We start from the raw sequence: 16,928 nt of genomic DNA, 5'->3' as shown, positions 1-16,928 counted from the left end.
ATCATTCATCCTGGCTCCTATCCACAGAACAAGGAACCCTGGTGATGCAGTAGTTAAGCGCTCAGCTGCTAACCAAAAGTTCAGTGGTTTGAACCCACCAACCCTCCATGGGAGAAAGATGTGGCAATCTGTTTCCGTAAAGATTTACAGCCTTGGAAACCCTTTGGGGCAGTTCTACCCTGTCCTATAGGGTCACTATGAGTTGGAATCGACTCGACGGCAGTGGGTTTGAGTTAATCCACAGAATAGAATACATGAGGGAAAAGTGGAAGCAGGGGAAACAGGTAGGAGTTGTTGCGGCCGTCCAGGTGAGAGATGCCCGTGGTTTCACTAAGCAGAGGCCGTGCAAATGGGAGGTGTGACATACCTTAACACAGAGACCACAGGACTCACTGATGGATCTGCTGTGGCTGTGAGGGAAAGAGGGGTGTTAGTGCTGACTCCAGAGTCTCCACCTGGACAACTGAGCTACAGGAGACTCCATCAACTGAAGTGTGTGCAGTGCTGGGAAGGGGGATCAGAGGGCCTGACCTGAATGTGCTGAGTGTCTGATCCTATGATGTCTGGTGAAGCCGCCTGAGGGCAGTGAAGTGGACACATCTGGAGCTGAGGGCCCACCACCGAGGAGCTCGCCAGGCTCCCACCCCACGGGGAACACAGCTCTGGAGTGTTATTCTATACTTATTTATGCTTACATAAAATATATATACAAACAAGTATAAACATATACTTATTTAAAAATGTCTTTCCTATATATAAATGTATATAAACAAGTATAAATTTATACTTGTCTTTACTGTTCACTTATTTATGCTTATTGATATATAAATATACATAATTACATATACTTACTTACACTTGTCTTTACTATATCCTTATTTATATATAAGTGTATATAAACCAAACCCGTTGCTGTCAAGTCAATTCTGACTCATAGCAACCCTATAGGACAGAGCAGAACAGCCTCATAGGCATAGAGTTTCCAAGGAGCAGCTGGTGGATTCAAACTGCTGACCTTTTGGTTAACAGCTGAGCTCTTAACCACTGTGCCACCATAAGTGTACAGAAACAAGTATAAATATATACTTGTTCATATTTGTCTGTCTCACCGATAGAATGTGATTGAGGCTCCCACCACCAAGGAACTCTTCAGATTCCCACCCCGTGGAGAACACAGCTTTGGGGTTTTCTCCCTTCCACGACCTCACTGTAATGATACAGATTTTTCAAACAACCACAGACACAAAAAATCTCACTGATAAGTTGACTGAAACTGTGGTTATACAAGAACATCTATAGTAACGTCAACTTGGAAGTCCCATTTCTCTTGGGGATAATGGAAAAACAATAATCCCAGAGAAATATGAGGATTGCCAAAGGATATATTCACCCCGAATGGGCTGGAAGGGGATGGGGACGTCAGTTCCTTCTGGCTCTGACATCACTAACCCAAGAGGAACAACATCTGAACAGGAGCTATTGTTATTCCCGGACAGACCAGGAAGACCTAAAACCACCCTGAACCAAAACATAGCAAAAGCCAGTCTAAAGGTCTCTAGTAACTAAGAGGGACATGTTTCAGTATTCAACATGCTATTCTCACACAGCTCCAGGAGGCTGGCCTGAACCGCCAGTATCACGCTCAAGAGAGTGTAAACCTTGGAAGTTAAACAGAGCCTGGCTTACTCACGGTTGTGTGGGATGTATTCATCTATGGGGACCAGGTTATATTGAGAATCTTGGTCTGTTTCCTCCCAGGAAGCCCACAACAAGAACACCTAATAAAATAAACATGGAAGCAAGAATCTCTACCGACGGATAAGCAAGAATCCTGATCTAATTCCCTAATGACGTCAGGGCCATTTGCACACCTACACACTCCTCCCCAGTTGGCATCCTGTACCACCAATCACTATTAAATATCTGACCCGACACCCAAGCCTGAGAATGCCTCCTAAAGACCTTTTGCCATAGTAACTATTCTGGTCCCAACTTGAGATAAGACCCTCTGATAAACTTTCTTTATGAAAATTATGGTACATCCATATGCTGAAACCATGCTTCCATTAAAAACAGTAGTAAACCAAACCAAAAACCCATTGCCTCAGCGACCCTGTAGGACAAAGTAGAACTGTCCTGTAGGGTTTCCAAGGCTTCAAATCTTTATAGAAGGAGACTGTCATGTCTCTCTCCCGCAGAGCCACCGGTTGGTTCAAACCGCAGACCTTTCCGTTAGCAGACAAGTGCCTAACCACTGTGCCACCAGGTCTCCTTAAAAATGGTACTAGGTATCATTTACTGAGCACCTACCAAGAGAGGTAAAGAAGCTAGTACAAATCACACTACCAGCTAGTGGCAGAGCAAGGATTTAAATTCAAGTCTACGTGATTTCAAGACTTGTGTTCTTGGCTACTCTGTCACTCTGCCTATTTGCAAATGAATAAGAATATTTAATCATGTGGAAAATCTTCATTTTATGTGGCTGAATGAAAAAATGCAGGCTTAATAACATATGCAATCAGGTCCCACTTTGGTAAAAAACACAAATAAGTATAGATTGATAGATAAGGAGGATATGTTTCAAAGGAACGATAGTTATTTTAATGATAGAACTCTAGACGATGTGGGTTTTCTTCTTTTGGTTTAGAAATACAGTGAAACCTGTGAGAGACAGAACTTGATGGGGCCACCTTGTTTTTTCAGGTATCACAAGTTCTCTGCCTTTGACAGGATGCAGCCTTACCACTTTTCTATATCTTGTTTTCGTGGAAAACATTTAGTTTTCTTTCTCTGACAGGTTTTCACCTTACACGGGTTCCAGTTTCACAGGCTTTATTGTAATATTCGTAATAGTAATCGCTGTTAGTTACCGTTCAGTCAGCTGCGACTTGGCAACCCCATGTATAACAGAACAAAACATTGTCCACTCCTGCACTGTCTTCATGATCCTCGGTATGCCCAAGTCCACTGTTACGGCTGCTGTGTATGTTCAGTGCCTTCCAACCTAGGAGTTCATCTGCCAGTATTATATCAGGCAATCTTCCATTGTGATCAATAGGGCTTCTACTGGCTAATTTTCAGAATTAGGATGCCAGCCTTTCTTCCTAGTCTGTTTTAGTCTGGAAGCTCTGCTGAAACCGGCCCACCAGGGGTGACCCTGCTGGTGTTTGAAATACTGGTGGCATCGCTTCCATTGTCACAGGAATATGCAGACCACCACAGTTTGACAGACTGACAGATGGTGGTGGTAATTAATATTGGCTAACTTGGATGGCATGCGAAGTGACCTATCTTCCCCACTCCCCACCTACTGCTGCAGTCCAGAACGCCTGCTCTATCACTGGTTTAGAACGTGATTTCACCCCCAGATTTCAATATGCTTCCAACCAACATAGTTTGAAGCCCTTTCCAGTTCAATGGCCTGCCGGGTACTTCAGATTTGCCACGCCCATTGAAGGTTCCGGGTGTTGAAGTTCCCTGCAGCCTATGGGAGAACACCCCTTCTCCCCAATACTTTCTCTCAGCCATTGTCCTCTGAGAGCACTGCCTTTTTGGGATCACTGGAGGCATGTCCCCGCGTGAGGGCTGTGTCTTCAACAGAGCCCAACCCAGCCAAGGGTTTTCCCATGGGACACTCCCTGGGTTCTTTTGTCTTGCTCCTTCATTGCTCTCAGCTCACAGGTCCCTCTGATTGAAACCATTCAACGAAGTCAGAGAGGGACCGGATGTAAAGAAGATTAAAATGTGGGAGAGTGTTCCTGAGGAGGGTCGTTGTGACTGTGGCAAGCTAGAAAGCCCCATTGTTGAGTGCATGGAACGGAACAGAGAAGAGAGCCTGGGATCACAATAATCGCCAGAGTCGTAAGTGAAGAACAACATAAATGGTGTCCAATTCACAGGCATGAGGGGTGGTGTCATTTAAGTCAGAATTCTGTGATCAATGTCTGCAAGCACTTAATCTGGTGAAAACAGTGAGAAGCCCTATAATGAGATAGGCGCAATAGGGTAGAAGACAGAGATTATGGTCATACAGGTAGGAGTGGCGTAAGCAGACATAATGATTCAGAAAGATGCACCCAGAACCAGGCGCACCCCACCAGGATCTTCTTTCATCCTGGGTCCTGCCCACAGAAACATGCACAGGTGAAGCCCATAATTCGGGTTTTCACACCAGGGAGAACCTTCCCTGGCTGCCGTCTATAGTGCAAAGGATAGGGACAGACTCCAAAACATCATGAGTCATGGGCTAAGGAACAGAATTAATTGGTAAAGAGCAATATAGCAATGCTGGTATCAGCAGGAGCGAGTGTCCCCATCAGCTTATGGAGAGGAAGTCCAGGGCTGGCCGTCTCCTGGACATGCCTTGGGTTCTGACCCAGGTAAGGGGCTCCTTCCCACTGTGAGCCTCCCCATGAGCCTCACGCTGTGAGATGAGGTGTGAGGAAGTGGCTGGGTCAGTAGGGAAATCGGCAGGCTCTTTGGTGCCAAGAAGTCTGATTTAGGGATGCCAGTTGATTATAGGAGTTACCTAGAATTTAAATACTTCCCTGGGTGGGGCAAGGAAACCCTGGTGGCATGGCGGTTAAGAGCTATGACTGCTAACCAAAAGGCTGGCAGTTGGAATCCACCAGGTGCTCCTTGGAAATCCTATGGGGCAGTTCTACTCTGTTCTATATGGTCACTATGAGTCAGAATCAACTCAATGGCAATGGGTTTGGTTTTGGGTGGCGCAAACGGTTAAGTGCTCAACTACTAACCAAAAGGTTGGTGGTTCAAACACACTCAGATGCACCTCAGAAGAAAGGTCTGGCAACCTGCCTTAGAAAGGTCACAGCCTTGAAAACTCTGTGAAGCAGTTCTACTCTGCACACACAGAGTTGCCAGGAGTTTGAATCTTCTTGACAGCAACTGATTTGGTTTTTGTTGTTATTAGGGCCTTCGGGGCAGCTGAGGACACTGGAGGACATTCTCACTACCTGGGAGTTAGGAGGGACTCAGCAATCACAGACATCTTCACAGCACCCCGAAGCTCTGAGTTCTCCTTCCCCATCTTCCAGGACAGCCAGCCGTTCTCTGGCCCTCCCACCAACATGACTGCTCGTGGCCCCTAGGGATGCCCTTTTCCCATAGCTCCTCAAGAAATTATTGGATGGACGTCTCCTCTTGATCTCACTGGGGGATGGAGCAGGTGTACCCCACGCTGTAATCGGACATCTGCCACTGAGCAGGGATCTCTTGGGAGCACACAGGGTGGACAGGCTGTCAAGAGAAGGGAAAGGAACCACTTCTGTGAGCCAGGAAAGGATGGGGTATCTCTTGAGGACCTCTGATAAGGAAAAAAACAAGGAAAGACCTTCTAACTCCTCTCCCAGACTCTAACACCCAACTGAATGCTGACTTTCTTCATAGAAAAACAAACTCTGGCGCCAGAGGAAAGGTGATGACCAGGGAGGGTGGCTGGGTGACTGGCAGCAGGGCCTTCTGGCAGCTCGCCCACTTCCTTGCTGTGTGTATAAGGAGCGCGATAGACAGAGTGACCCTATTCTCCCGAGGTCATATCCACTCCTCCAGCATGAGTGTGCTCCTGCTCCTGTCCAGGGCTGGTCCTGCTGCCCTGCTCCTGGTTCTCTACCTGCAGATGGGGGCCAGCAACACGACAGAAGGGAGGTGAGTATGCCTTCCCCTCCCCACGCAGCACTGGCAGAGCGGGCTCACCTCCTGGCTTGAAAACCCGCTTATCCCTCCCTGAAGAGCTTCCCACCTTCGAGCTCTAGCGCCATGAGCTCTGAGTAGGTCCCCTACCAGGTCTAGCTTCTCTCCTCTTAGGATCCCATAAGGCCTCTCATGTGTCCACAGGGACTTCAAGGCCCCAGTGCATGTCCAGGCTGTAGTTAGCAGGGAGTCCTGTTCTGTCTCTGGTCCACATCCTGCCTGTACCTATTGTTCACGTACCAGCTCAGCAAAAGTCACCTTCTCACATTTGCTCCTAGGACAGAGAGTTTGGCAGATCTTCAAGTTCCAATAATAGTTGGGGAGCCCTGGTGGGACTCACTGAGGACCTGAGGCCCAGTTAGAGAGTCTAGCATGGTCCATGTCCCTCCTGTCCCGAAGCCAGCAGATGAGCATGAGGACCACTCAGCCCAACCACATGGGGACCCAGGGACATGGGGGCATAGGAAGTTGTGCAAAGGAAGCAGGAAAGTTGAGGCAAGTAAAATGAGGCAGAAGATGGGGCCAGGGGCCTGGGGAAGCAGAGACACCCAGTCAGCCTAGTAAGTTTTCTCGACAGGAATGGGATGTCGAGTGCAGGTTTCTGGATGGTGACGCTGGCAATGACCCCGGAGAAAACCTTGTGGGATTTTGACCAGCTGGTGAGATGGTGGGAGGTGCCCACCTTGTGCCTGAAGGAAGTGAACCATCTCAGCCCTCCCAACACCAAAGGGGCTCAGCTGGGAGTTTCTGGGAAGGAGGAAGTAACTCTCCTGGCCCTGAGCCCAGTCCCCCTTACTAAAGAGGGATCCTAGACCATCCTCTTGGCTCCTGCCACCTCTGTTCTAGCAAAGAGTGGGAGGCGGCCTGAACTAGGGTGGCATCTACAGGATGAGTTCCCAAACCTGGCCCATGTGAAAATCCAGCCCTAACTAAAGATGGGACCAAAAAAGGACATCCTTTGAAGATGGCTCTTCAGGGTCCTCCAGGGTCTCAGATATTTACTGTTTGAGCACTCTATTGATAATACAGCTTTCTCCTGTTGATGACGTGAGCCCTCCCACTCAGTGGACACACAGTAGAACCTATAGGGGTTAATTGGGAAACGAATGCGGCACTGTACTTTAATTCTTTTTTTGGAAAGAACATGCTCAGTTTTAAATAAAAGTGCCCAAGTTGCTTTATTAAATGAAACAAAATGCTTACAAAAACGCCAAACCAACCAACAAACATTCTCAGGGGATTCAGACACTGAGCAATAGATCTAACCTCCTCCCCTGCCTCCCCTGCACCTTCCTCCCTTCTACCCCCTCCCCTTGTGCCCTATGCCCTATAGACAGGGCTCTGACGACCATGCCCTGCTTCTCTCTCCCCTAGCGGTTGGAATGTGATAACGCTGGACCTGCAGGTACAGCAGACTGCAGAACCAAACGAGGAGGTCCCTGTGACACTCAAACTTACAAGTGAAGTGAAAGAATGCCTGGTGGTAAGTGGAGTCCCTAAGTGGTACAAACAGATAACTTGCTCAGCTGCTACTGAAAGGTTGGAGTTAGGAGTCCACCCAGAGGTGCTCCGAAAGAAAGGCCTGTCTACTTCCCAAAAATCTGCCACTGAAAATGCTGTGGAGCTGAGTTCTAGTCTGACACACCTGGGGTAGCCACGAGTCGGAGTCGACTCCACAGGAACTGGAACTGGTATGGCAGTAAGCAGAGGCCTGGGGCAGTGAAGGTAAGAAAGGTGTGACTCCCTGAATGTGAATAGAATTCACCTCTCACTTTTATACTGAATGTTACAATTAATAAACCATTCTCACCTATGCTATGCCACCTGAGCTCGAAACAACTGTGGGAACTCGGAGCAGGTGACCATTCTCATTGTCCAGATGAGAAACTGTGCTCCAGAGAGCCCTAGGGAGGATGAGAAAAAGGTGTAGGAAGTGTGAAAGGCACAGCAGAGATGAGAAGAGTAAGAGCTGGGAAGAGCTGGCCAGAGCCCTTCTAGAGACCTAGGCAAGGTGGGTGTGGTTTCTCAGAAGGAGAGCAGAACCCCCTTTGAGCAGATTGAGGCAGGTGCAGAGAAAGGATAAGTCACAGGGTGTCTTAGTCATCTAGTGCTGGTATAACAGAAATACCACAAGTGGATGGCTTTAACAGAGAAATTTATTTCCTCACAGTAAAGTAGGCTAAAAGTCCAAATGCAGGGCATCAGCTCCAGCTGAAGGCTTTCTCTCTCTGTCAGCCTTCTCATCAATCTTCCCCCAGACTAGGAGCGTCTCTGCCCAGGGACCCCAGGTCCAAAGGACTCACTCTGCTCCCAGCACTGCTTTCTTGGTGGTATGAGGTCCCCCGTCTCTCTGCTCACTTCTCTCTTTTGTATCTCAAGAGATTGCCTCAAGAGACAATCCAATCCTGTAGGTTGAGTCCTGCCTCACTAACACAACTGCCACCCATCCTCCCTCATTAACATCATAGAGACAGGATTTACAACAATAGGAAAATTACACAATACCAGAAGTCATGGCCCAGCCCAATTGATACACACATTTTGGGGGGGACATTATTCAATCCATGACACAGTGACACACAGAGTGTGATTCTTTCTCTCCAAGCATCCCTGGCAGGTGTGTGTTCCCTCATGGCATTCTTGCTCTGCTCTGTTGCTCTGAGTCATGCCCTGGCCTCCCCTTCCTAGGAAGGGGCCACACTCCTCCCTCCCTCTCCCCCAGGTCAGCAGTTGTCTGAGGTGAGGAGTCCATGCTCTGAACTAACTCGGAGTTTCCCAAAAGTTAGCGTGCATACGAATCACCTGAGGGTCTTGTTAAAGGTTCTACACCCGCCCGTCTGTCTTCCCTCCCTCCATGAAGGACACCCTCTCAGGCAGCACAAATTAGATACAAGGAGATATTAATTAAATAGGAAACGAGGTTGGAAGCATGAGAGTTGCTGTTGGTTAAAATGGATTCTAGAAATGGCCCTGTACCTATAATGGGAAGACTCCGGAACACTGAGCAAAGAACAACGCAGCTGCCCTGACAAATTTTTCTGCTCACGGTCCAAGAATACAAGCCATGCATGTTCCTTTAGGGGGGCTGAATAGTCATTTTTTCAATTTCGTGCTTCGTTTATCATAACCACAGATGATAATGGTAGTTTCTGGGGTGAACGATCAAGAAAGTCTATGCCACCCTAAGAAAATGCTAAGTCTGAGAAAATGTTTTAAAATCCACAAAATGGCATGTGATATGATTTTGTGCTACTGTGATTGCTAGAACTGGATTTTTAAGAATAATGCCAGTACAATAAGATAAAGTGGTCTTTTAAAAACCTACTCAAGCACAATTAAAAGGGCAAGAAAAGCCTTAAAAAATTATATTGCCGACGAGTAAGAATTTATAGGAAAGAAAACACTGTCAGTTCTGATCATCCAATTTTTATTTGTAGATTGCAACAAAAGTATGTAGCTATAAACACACTTTCGTATTTTAAAATTTTAAAGAAAATATAATTTTTAAAGAAGAGTGAAAGTTTCAGCACTTAATTCTTATTTCCTCTTAATTAAAATCTCTTATACTGAATTTTTGATAAAGTGAGGTCTTGGGATCACAATTACAAAATTAAAACAAATTATACTCCCGATCGTGCATTTGAACACATAGATCAGAGAATCCTTTTAGACTGAGGAAAAACTGACAACCCGCTGTGCTTAAAGAGTTTTGTTCCACGGATCATCTTGCTGGTCTCAGGAAGAAATGGAAACCTTAGCAGAAAATTGCTTTTAATTGCATAAATTAAATGCATCGGATTGCAAAAGAAAACTACTACCTTGAATAACAGCGGTCAAATTATTAAAAATAAGTCTGTGGTACAGTGATATAGTGACTCATAGGGTCGACTCGATGGCACTGGGCTTGGTTTGTTTGTTTGTTTTTTTACAGTGATATAGGTGGTTCTTTGTTAAAATATTAGCTGATAAGGAAACCACAGGCAAGCTAAATTTTATTTTATGAAGACATCTGGTAATTGTTGCTTCGCTTGAGTAAGTACATTAAGCTCATTTGGGGCAGCACATCACACATGTCACATTTGGATTTTTTTGTTTGAAATCAACATTCATGAGAATATATTGTTGCAAATGGAATGAAAAGGTAAACAAGGCAAGGAAAGGCCTCTCTCAAGAAACACCAGCATTCTCACTGTCTGAGGCTGAGTTGCCTGTGCCCTGAGCCAGGAGACAGGTAGACGGCCTCACCTGTGACCATGCAGCCTCCCTGATAACCACCATATATGCTCAAGGTAGTGGTGAAGGCAGGCAGCATCTCGAGATACCTAATGTGTGCTGTGACTTGAAAGCGACAGTTTCTCCTGAGGTAACGTCACGCATTCTGCCAAAACCACTGTGGCTTGTTGAGGACGTTCCCAGCTGAAGGACTGCTTCCATGAGCAAGAGGTGAGGGAAGTATAGAGGCAAATGTGTGTCTCCCATCACAGCTCACAGACCTGCTACATTCCCTCCCCTCTGGGTCTTCGGATCCCAGGCTAAACCTTCCCGACTTTGTTGAAACTTACGTATATGACAATCTGCCATCTTAATTTGTAAAGCACTCTCATGTTAAAAAGAAAAAAAAAAAAATCCAAGTTCAAGATTCCATCTGCTTCTCTAAGTGACAAGTCGGATGGGTAATTGTTGCACCTCGCGAGTGAGGAAAATGAGAAAGGCAGATGTCATTTTAGTCACAAAAGGTCACAGTTAGGGAGGCCCTCTGGGGTTTGGTCGCAGTTCTGGCAACAAGGCTTTTGCCTTGACACACAAGTGGGCAGGCCTCGTTCTGACCAGTACAGAGTAAAAATCAAGGTAGGTCAGTTCCTGCTAAGCAACTGCTCCCTGGACAGATGGACAGACGGCCGCCCCAAGACTAGTTCTCCTGCCCTTGAATTCTTTTCCATCTTCCCATCTCCAGACTGACCCCTCTGCCTTCATGTGAAGAGAGGACACTTTAGCTCCTGAAATGATGCCTCAAAGGTGGACCCCTTCCACCACCCCTTTGGCCCACCTACTTCCAACTCCCCGCCCTCTAAGGACATCCTCCTCCTCCTCCTCCTCCTTCTAGCTTTCTTGTCCCACCCTCCTACCCCACTCCCCAGGCTAAAACTGGGGACTCTCTCCCATCTTCTCCTCACCAGGTGAAAACTTACCTCAAAAGCAGCGGGCAACTAGAAGGTGCTTCTCACGATTATAAATTCACTGCCTGCCTATGTGAAGATTATCCGAGAACCTTCTTCTGGGACATTCAGAGCAACTGTAAGTACAGGAGCTGTCCAGGGGAAGGACTTTCCACCAGTGGGGAAGAGCTGCAAGGATGAGTGTGCACAGGACTGCAGCGGAGCCTCCTGGCAGGAGGAGGAGGAGCAGGGGGGAAGGAGAAGAGGCGAGTTGGTGGAGACTGTGCCCGATTCTAGAAGTGGCAGGTTGTGTGAGAAAATCCGGCATGGAAAATACATTTGAGAATGATTTGGGGAGACTCAACCCCAGCGGCAGGTTAGTGGGTGGAGCGATATCAGAGATGACCTTTATTCTCCTCTCTTTCAGACACTGTGGAAATCACAGCAGTAGTTGACGTTATTCGGCAGCTGAATATCTGCCCCGAAGACAGAGCAGTAATACCCATCAAAGCAAACCGTTTCTACACCTTTCGTACCCTACAGATCATATAGTAAGGGAAGGCCTTGGCCCTCTGCCCTTCGCCTACATGGTGTCCCTAGGCAGAGCAGCCCTTGCTTGTGGCACCTGTGGGGGTCTGTGAAATAAACTTCTTCAAGCGTCTCTGTGTTCTGCCTGTGTCCTCTGCCCAAAATCTACACCCGGTGAGCTCCAGTGCACATCAAATTTCTAGAGCTTTGGTCTTTCAAAGAGCCTTTACTCAGGAGGTTTTGTGGATCCTGACTTCTCCTGTGTGCCCTGCCCAAAAAAGGAAGTACAATAAAGGAGGATAAGGAGGAAAGGAGCCTTGATGGCCCAACAGTTAAGCACTCGGCTGCTGACTGAAAGTTCAGTGGTTCAAGCCTCCAGCAGCTCTGCAGGAGAAAAGCCCTGGTAGTCTGCTCCCATAAAGATTAAAGCCTAGAAAACCCCAATGGGACAGCTCTACTCAATCCTATAGGCTCAGTATGACTCGATGGCATACAGCAACAACAATAAGGAAGAGCAGGAGCCCTGAAGGGAGTGGGTTCTGATAGAAGTGGACCTGGAGCAAGGGCCACACAAGGACCTGGGCTGGGGCAAGGGCAATCCAGCCCATAGAACAGCAGACATCAAGGGCCCAAAGCATGAGATGGGGTGTGTTCAGGGCAGATGAGCAGTTTGTCCTGGGGATTACTTAGTGCAAGCTTGAAGAGACAGAGAGGAGGCTGGTGAGGGGACAGAAGCAAAGTCAGGACAGGCTGGGTGAGCCTGGGCAAGGAGGAGGGCTCTCTCCTACAGGACAGTGACCCTCAACAGGTATCAGAACCAGCACCAGGAAACATGCTCACTGCAAAGGCTCACTTGACATATTAATTAGCATCACAACTCTGTGTGCTGATATATGCCACAAATGTGCTCAGTATTTCTCATGTGCTTTACTGTTTGCCATATTAAACACAACCACGTGCATTAAGTATCTATTTATTCAGTGGACATTTATCAAGTCCTATGTGTGTCATTTAAGAAGTCCTAGTGCCACAGTGGTTAAGAGCTCAGCTGTTGACTGAAAGGTCGGCAGTTTGAACCCACAGGCTGCTCCACAGGAGGAAGATGTGGCAGCTTTGGAAACCCTGTGGTGCAGTCTTACTCTGCCTTCTAGGGTCTCTATGAATGGGAATAGATTTTACTCAATGGGATGTGTGCTGTTACCTGCTTTAGGCGCTTGGTTGTACAGAGGTGAATCAGAAATTTTTCATCCTGATTTTATGACATTTACATTCTTCATGGGGTGATAGACAATAAATAAGCAAACACTATTTCTACCTTCATTTATGAGGAAGCTGAACTGAGAGAATGAGAGTTATCCGCACATAGCCAGGAAGCAGCAGAGTTCAGATTCGAACTACACAGGCTGCCTGAATCAGGGCCAATGCACCTAACTTCATCACTGCACAGTTTCCCCTCCCAGATTACTGGACCCTCAAAAGACGCAAAAGGTGGCATTTCAAAATTGCAAACATTAGCTCCTTCATTAGTAGTACTGTGTACACCATTACCTCCTGCCAGCTGGTTGTCCTTCACTGGAGCTAGAACTCGGCCTACCACGGCTTTGTGCAATAGATCTACATTTTAAGCCACTTTTGTTATTTTGAATTTTCTCATAGCCACTTTTCTAAAAAGTAATGATAAAGAGTTGAAATTAATTTTAACAACATATTTTATTTTACCTACTATATCCTAAGTATTGTTTCAAACCACCACTTCTCTGTTGGTTTGTCATACTGTGGTGGCTTGTGTGTTGCGGTGATGCTGGGAGCTATGTTGCTGGCATTTCAAATACTAGCAGAGTCACATGGTGAACAAGTTTCAGTGGAGCTTCCAGTATAAGACAGACTAGGAAGAAGGACCTGGTAGTTTACTTCTGAAAAAATTTCCCAGAGAAAATCTTATGAATAGCAGCAGAACATTATCTGATATACTGCTGGAAGATGAGCCCCTCAAGTTGGAAAGCACTCAAAATATGATAGGAGAAGAGCTGCCTCCACAAAATAGTAATGTTGTTAGGTGCCAATGAGTCCATTCCGACTCATAGTGAACTTATGTAAAACAGAGTGAAACACTACCCGGTCCTGCATCATCCTCACAACTGTTCTTATGTTTCAGCCCATTGTTGCAACCACTGTGTCAATCCATCTTGTTGAAAGTCTTCCTCTTTTTCGCTGACCCTCTACTTTACCAAGCACAGTGTCCTTCTCCAGGGACTGGTCCCTCCTGAGAACATGTCCAAAGTAATTGAGATGAAATCTCCTCACTTCTAAGGAGCATTCTGGCTATACTTCTTCCAAGAAAGACCCGTTCATTCTTCTGGCAGTCGATGATATATTCATAATTCACCAACATCATAATTCAAAGACATCAATTTCTCTCCCGTCTTCCTTATTCATTGTCCAGACTTGCGCATGCACATGAGGTGATTGAAAATACCTTGGCTTGAGTCAGGTGCACCTTAGTCCTCAAAGTGACGTCTTTGCTTTTTAACACTTTAAAGAGGCCTTTTGCAGCAGATTTGCCCAATGCAATGTGTCGTTTGTTTTCTTCACTGTTGCTTCCATGGGTGTTGACTGTTGATCCAAGTAAAATGAAATCCTTGACAACTTCAATATTTTCTCTATTTATCATGATGTTGCTTATTGGTCCAGGTGTGAGGATGTTTGTTTTCTTTACGTTGAGGTGTAGTCCACACTGAAAGCTATGGTCTTTGATCTTCATCTGTAAGAGCTTTAAGTCCCCTTCGACTTCAGCAGGCAAAGTTGTCATCTGCGTATCACAGATTGCCTCCTAGATTCATACTAGGAAAATAGGAAGTCATCACAAATGAAATGGAACAAAAGATTGATATCCTAGGAATTAGTGAGCTGAAATGGACTAGTATTGGTCATTCTGAATCAGACAATCATATGGTCTGTTGGGTCAGGAATGAAAAGTTGAAAAGCAGTGGTGTCAAATTCATCATCAAAAAGAACATTTCGAGATCTATCCTGAAATACAATGCTGTCAGTAATAAAACATCCATATCCATTTGAATAATACAAATATTATTCAAATTTATGCACAAACCACTAAGGTCAAAGATGAAGAAATTGAAGAATTTTACCTACATCTACAGTTTGAAATTGATCACACATGCAATCAAGATACATTGATTATTATTGGTGATTGGATGTGAAAGTTGGAAACAAACAAGAAGGATTGGAAAGTGAAAAATATGGCCTTGGTAATAGAAACGACTCTGGAGATCACCTGATACAATCTTGCAAGACCAACAACTTTTTTATTGCAAATATCTTTTGTCAACAACATAACCGGTGACTATACACGTGGACCTCACCAGATGCAATACACAGGAATCAGATCAACTACATCTGTGGAAAGACATCATGAAGATGCTCAATCTCTTCAGTCAGAAAAAGCCCTGAGGCCAACTGGGGAACAGACCATTGATTGTTCATATGCAAGTTCAAGTTAAAAAAAAAAAAAAAAAACCTGAAGAAAATTAAAATAAGTCTACAAGAGCCAAAATATGACTTGGAGTATATACCACCTGAATTTAGAGACCATATCAAGAATATGTTTGAGGTGCTGAAGGCTAATGACCAAAGACCAGACAAGTTGTCAGATGACATCAAGGACATCGTATATAAAGAGAACAAAATGGTCATTATAAAGGCAGAAAAAGAAGAAAAAAAAAGATCAAAATGAATGTTAGTAGAGACTCTGAAACTTGCTCTCGAAAGTTGAGTAGCTAAAGTGAACAAAAAAAGTGATGAAGTAAAAGAGCTGAACAGAAGTTTTCAAGGGCGACTGAAGGAGACAAAGTAAAGTATTATAATGACATGTGCAAAGACCTAGAGTTAGAAAACCAAAAAGAAAGAACACGTTCAGCATTTCTCAAGCTGAAAGAACTGAAGAAAAAATTCAAGCCTTTAGTTGAAATACTGAAGAATTCTATGTGTAAAATTCCACACTTGTGTCAGTTTGTCCTACTGTTGCTGTGGTGCTGGAAGCTAAGCCACTGATATTTCAAATACTAGCAGGGTCACCCATGTTGGACAGGTTTCAGCAGATCTTCCAAACTAAGACAGACTAGGAAGAAGAATCTAGCAGTCAACTTCCGAAAAAAATTAGACAGTGAAAACCTTACACATAGCAGCATAACATTGTCTGATACAGTATCAGAAGATGAACCCCTCAGATCGGAAGGTACTCAAAATTCAACTGGGGAAGAGCTGCCTCTTCAAAGTAGAGTTGACCTTAATGACATGGATGGAGTCAGCTTTTAGGACATTCATTTACTAATGTGGCTTGACTCAAAATAAGAAAAAATAGCTGTAAATATCCATTCTTAATTGGAACATGGAGCTTTTCCATCATCTCTTTCCATAGATATAATCAAATTGATTCCTTTGTATTCCATCTGGTGAGGTCCACATGTATAGTTGCCATTTATGTTGGTGACAAATGGTATTTGCAATGAAGAAGTCATTGGTCTTGCAAAATTCTATCATGCAGTCTCCAGCATTGTTTTATCACCAGGGCCTTATTTTCCAACTACTGCTCCTTCTTCTTTGTTTCCAACTTTCATATCCCAATCACCAATAATTATCAATGCATCTTGATTGCATGTCTTATAAATTTCAGACTTCTGAAGTTGGTAAAAATCTTCAGTTTCCTCATCTGTGACATTAGTGGTTGGTTTATAGATTTGAATAATAGTCATATTAACTGATCTTCCTTGTAGGCGTGTATGCTCACTTGTCTATGCCAAGAAATTTGGAAGACAGCTACCTGGCCAACTGACAGGAAGTTATTCATATCTGTGCCATCCAGAGAAAGGTGATCCAAAAGAATGTGGGAATTATTGAACAATACTATTCATATCATGCACAAGTAAAATTTTGCTGAAGATCATTCAAAAGAGGTTGCAGCAGTACATCGACAATGGACTGACAGAAAATCATTCTGGATTCAGAAGACATGGAACAAGGGATATCATTGCTGATGTCAGATGGATCCTGGCTGAAAGCAGGGAATACCAGAAGGATGTTTACCTGTGTTTTATTAACTATCCAAAGGCATTTGACTGTGTGGATCAAACATATCATGGATAACATTACAAAGAATGGGAATTTCAGAACACTTACTTGTGCTCACCACCATGTGTCTGTCAGTTTGTTGTTCTTTGGGGGCTTGTGTGTTGCTGTGATGCTGGAAGCTATGCCACAGGTATTCAAATACAGCAGGGTCACCCATGGTGGACAGGTTTCAGCTGAGTTTCCAGTCTAACATGCACTGGGAAGAAGGACCCGGCAGTCTACTTCTGAAAAGAATTAGCCAGTGAAAACTTAATGGATAGCAGCATAACATTGTCTGATATAGTGCCAGAAGATAAGCCCCTCATGTTGGAAGGAACTTAGAACATGACTGGGGAGAGCTGCCTCCCCAAAGTAGAGTTGACTTTAGTGACATAGATGAAGTCAAGC

The 16,928-nt window shown here is 45.0% G+C and overlaps 1 protein-coding gene across 1 annotated transcript; it reads left to right on the top strand.

Annotated features, from left to right (window-relative positions):
- The first annotated feature begins 5,539 nt into the window (after positions 1-5,539).
- On the top strand, positions 5,540-11,548 carry PIP (prolactin induced protein). Its single transcript, XM_003422820.3, has 4 exons — positions 5,540-5,667; positions 7,087-7,195; positions 10,890-11,007; positions 11,296-11,548. Exons 1-4 carry the CDS (start codon positions 5,573-5,575, stop codon positions 11,418-11,420), a joined length of 447 nt encoding a protein of 148 aa, XP_003422868.1. The 5' UTR covers positions 5,540-5,572; the 3' UTR covers positions 11,421-11,548.
- Positions 11,549-16,928: the final 5,380 nt, after the last annotated feature.

Source organism: Loxodonta africana, chromosome 8 (genome assembly GCF_030014295.1).
Source record: "Loxodonta africana isolate mLoxAfr1 chromosome 8, mLoxAfr1.hap2, whole genome shotgun sequence".
In the NCBI taxonomy this organism is placed as follows: Eukaryota; Metazoa; Chordata; class Mammalia; order Proboscidea; family Elephantidae; genus Loxodonta; species Loxodonta africana.
The sequence above is the reverse complement of the archived record's forward strand: the minus strand, read 5'-3'. Positions and strand labels throughout refer to the sequence as shown.

What these genes read in the sequence shown, in the direction of transcription:
- PIP (XM_003422820.3), top strand. Translation starts at nt 5,573, where the DNA reads ATGAGTGTGCTCCTGCTCCTGTCCAGGGCTGGTCCTGCTGCCCTGCTC. An exon ending in AGCAACACGACAGAAGGGAG is followed by an intron (nt 5,668 to 7,086) that starts GTGAGTATGCCT and finishes TCTCTCCCCTAG; the next exon opens with CGGTTGGAATGTGATAACGC. An exon ending in CTGGGACATTCAGAGCAACT is followed by an intron (nt 11,008 to 11,295) that starts GTAAGTACAGGA and finishes CCTCTCTTTCAG; the next exon opens with ACACTGTGGAAATCACAGCA.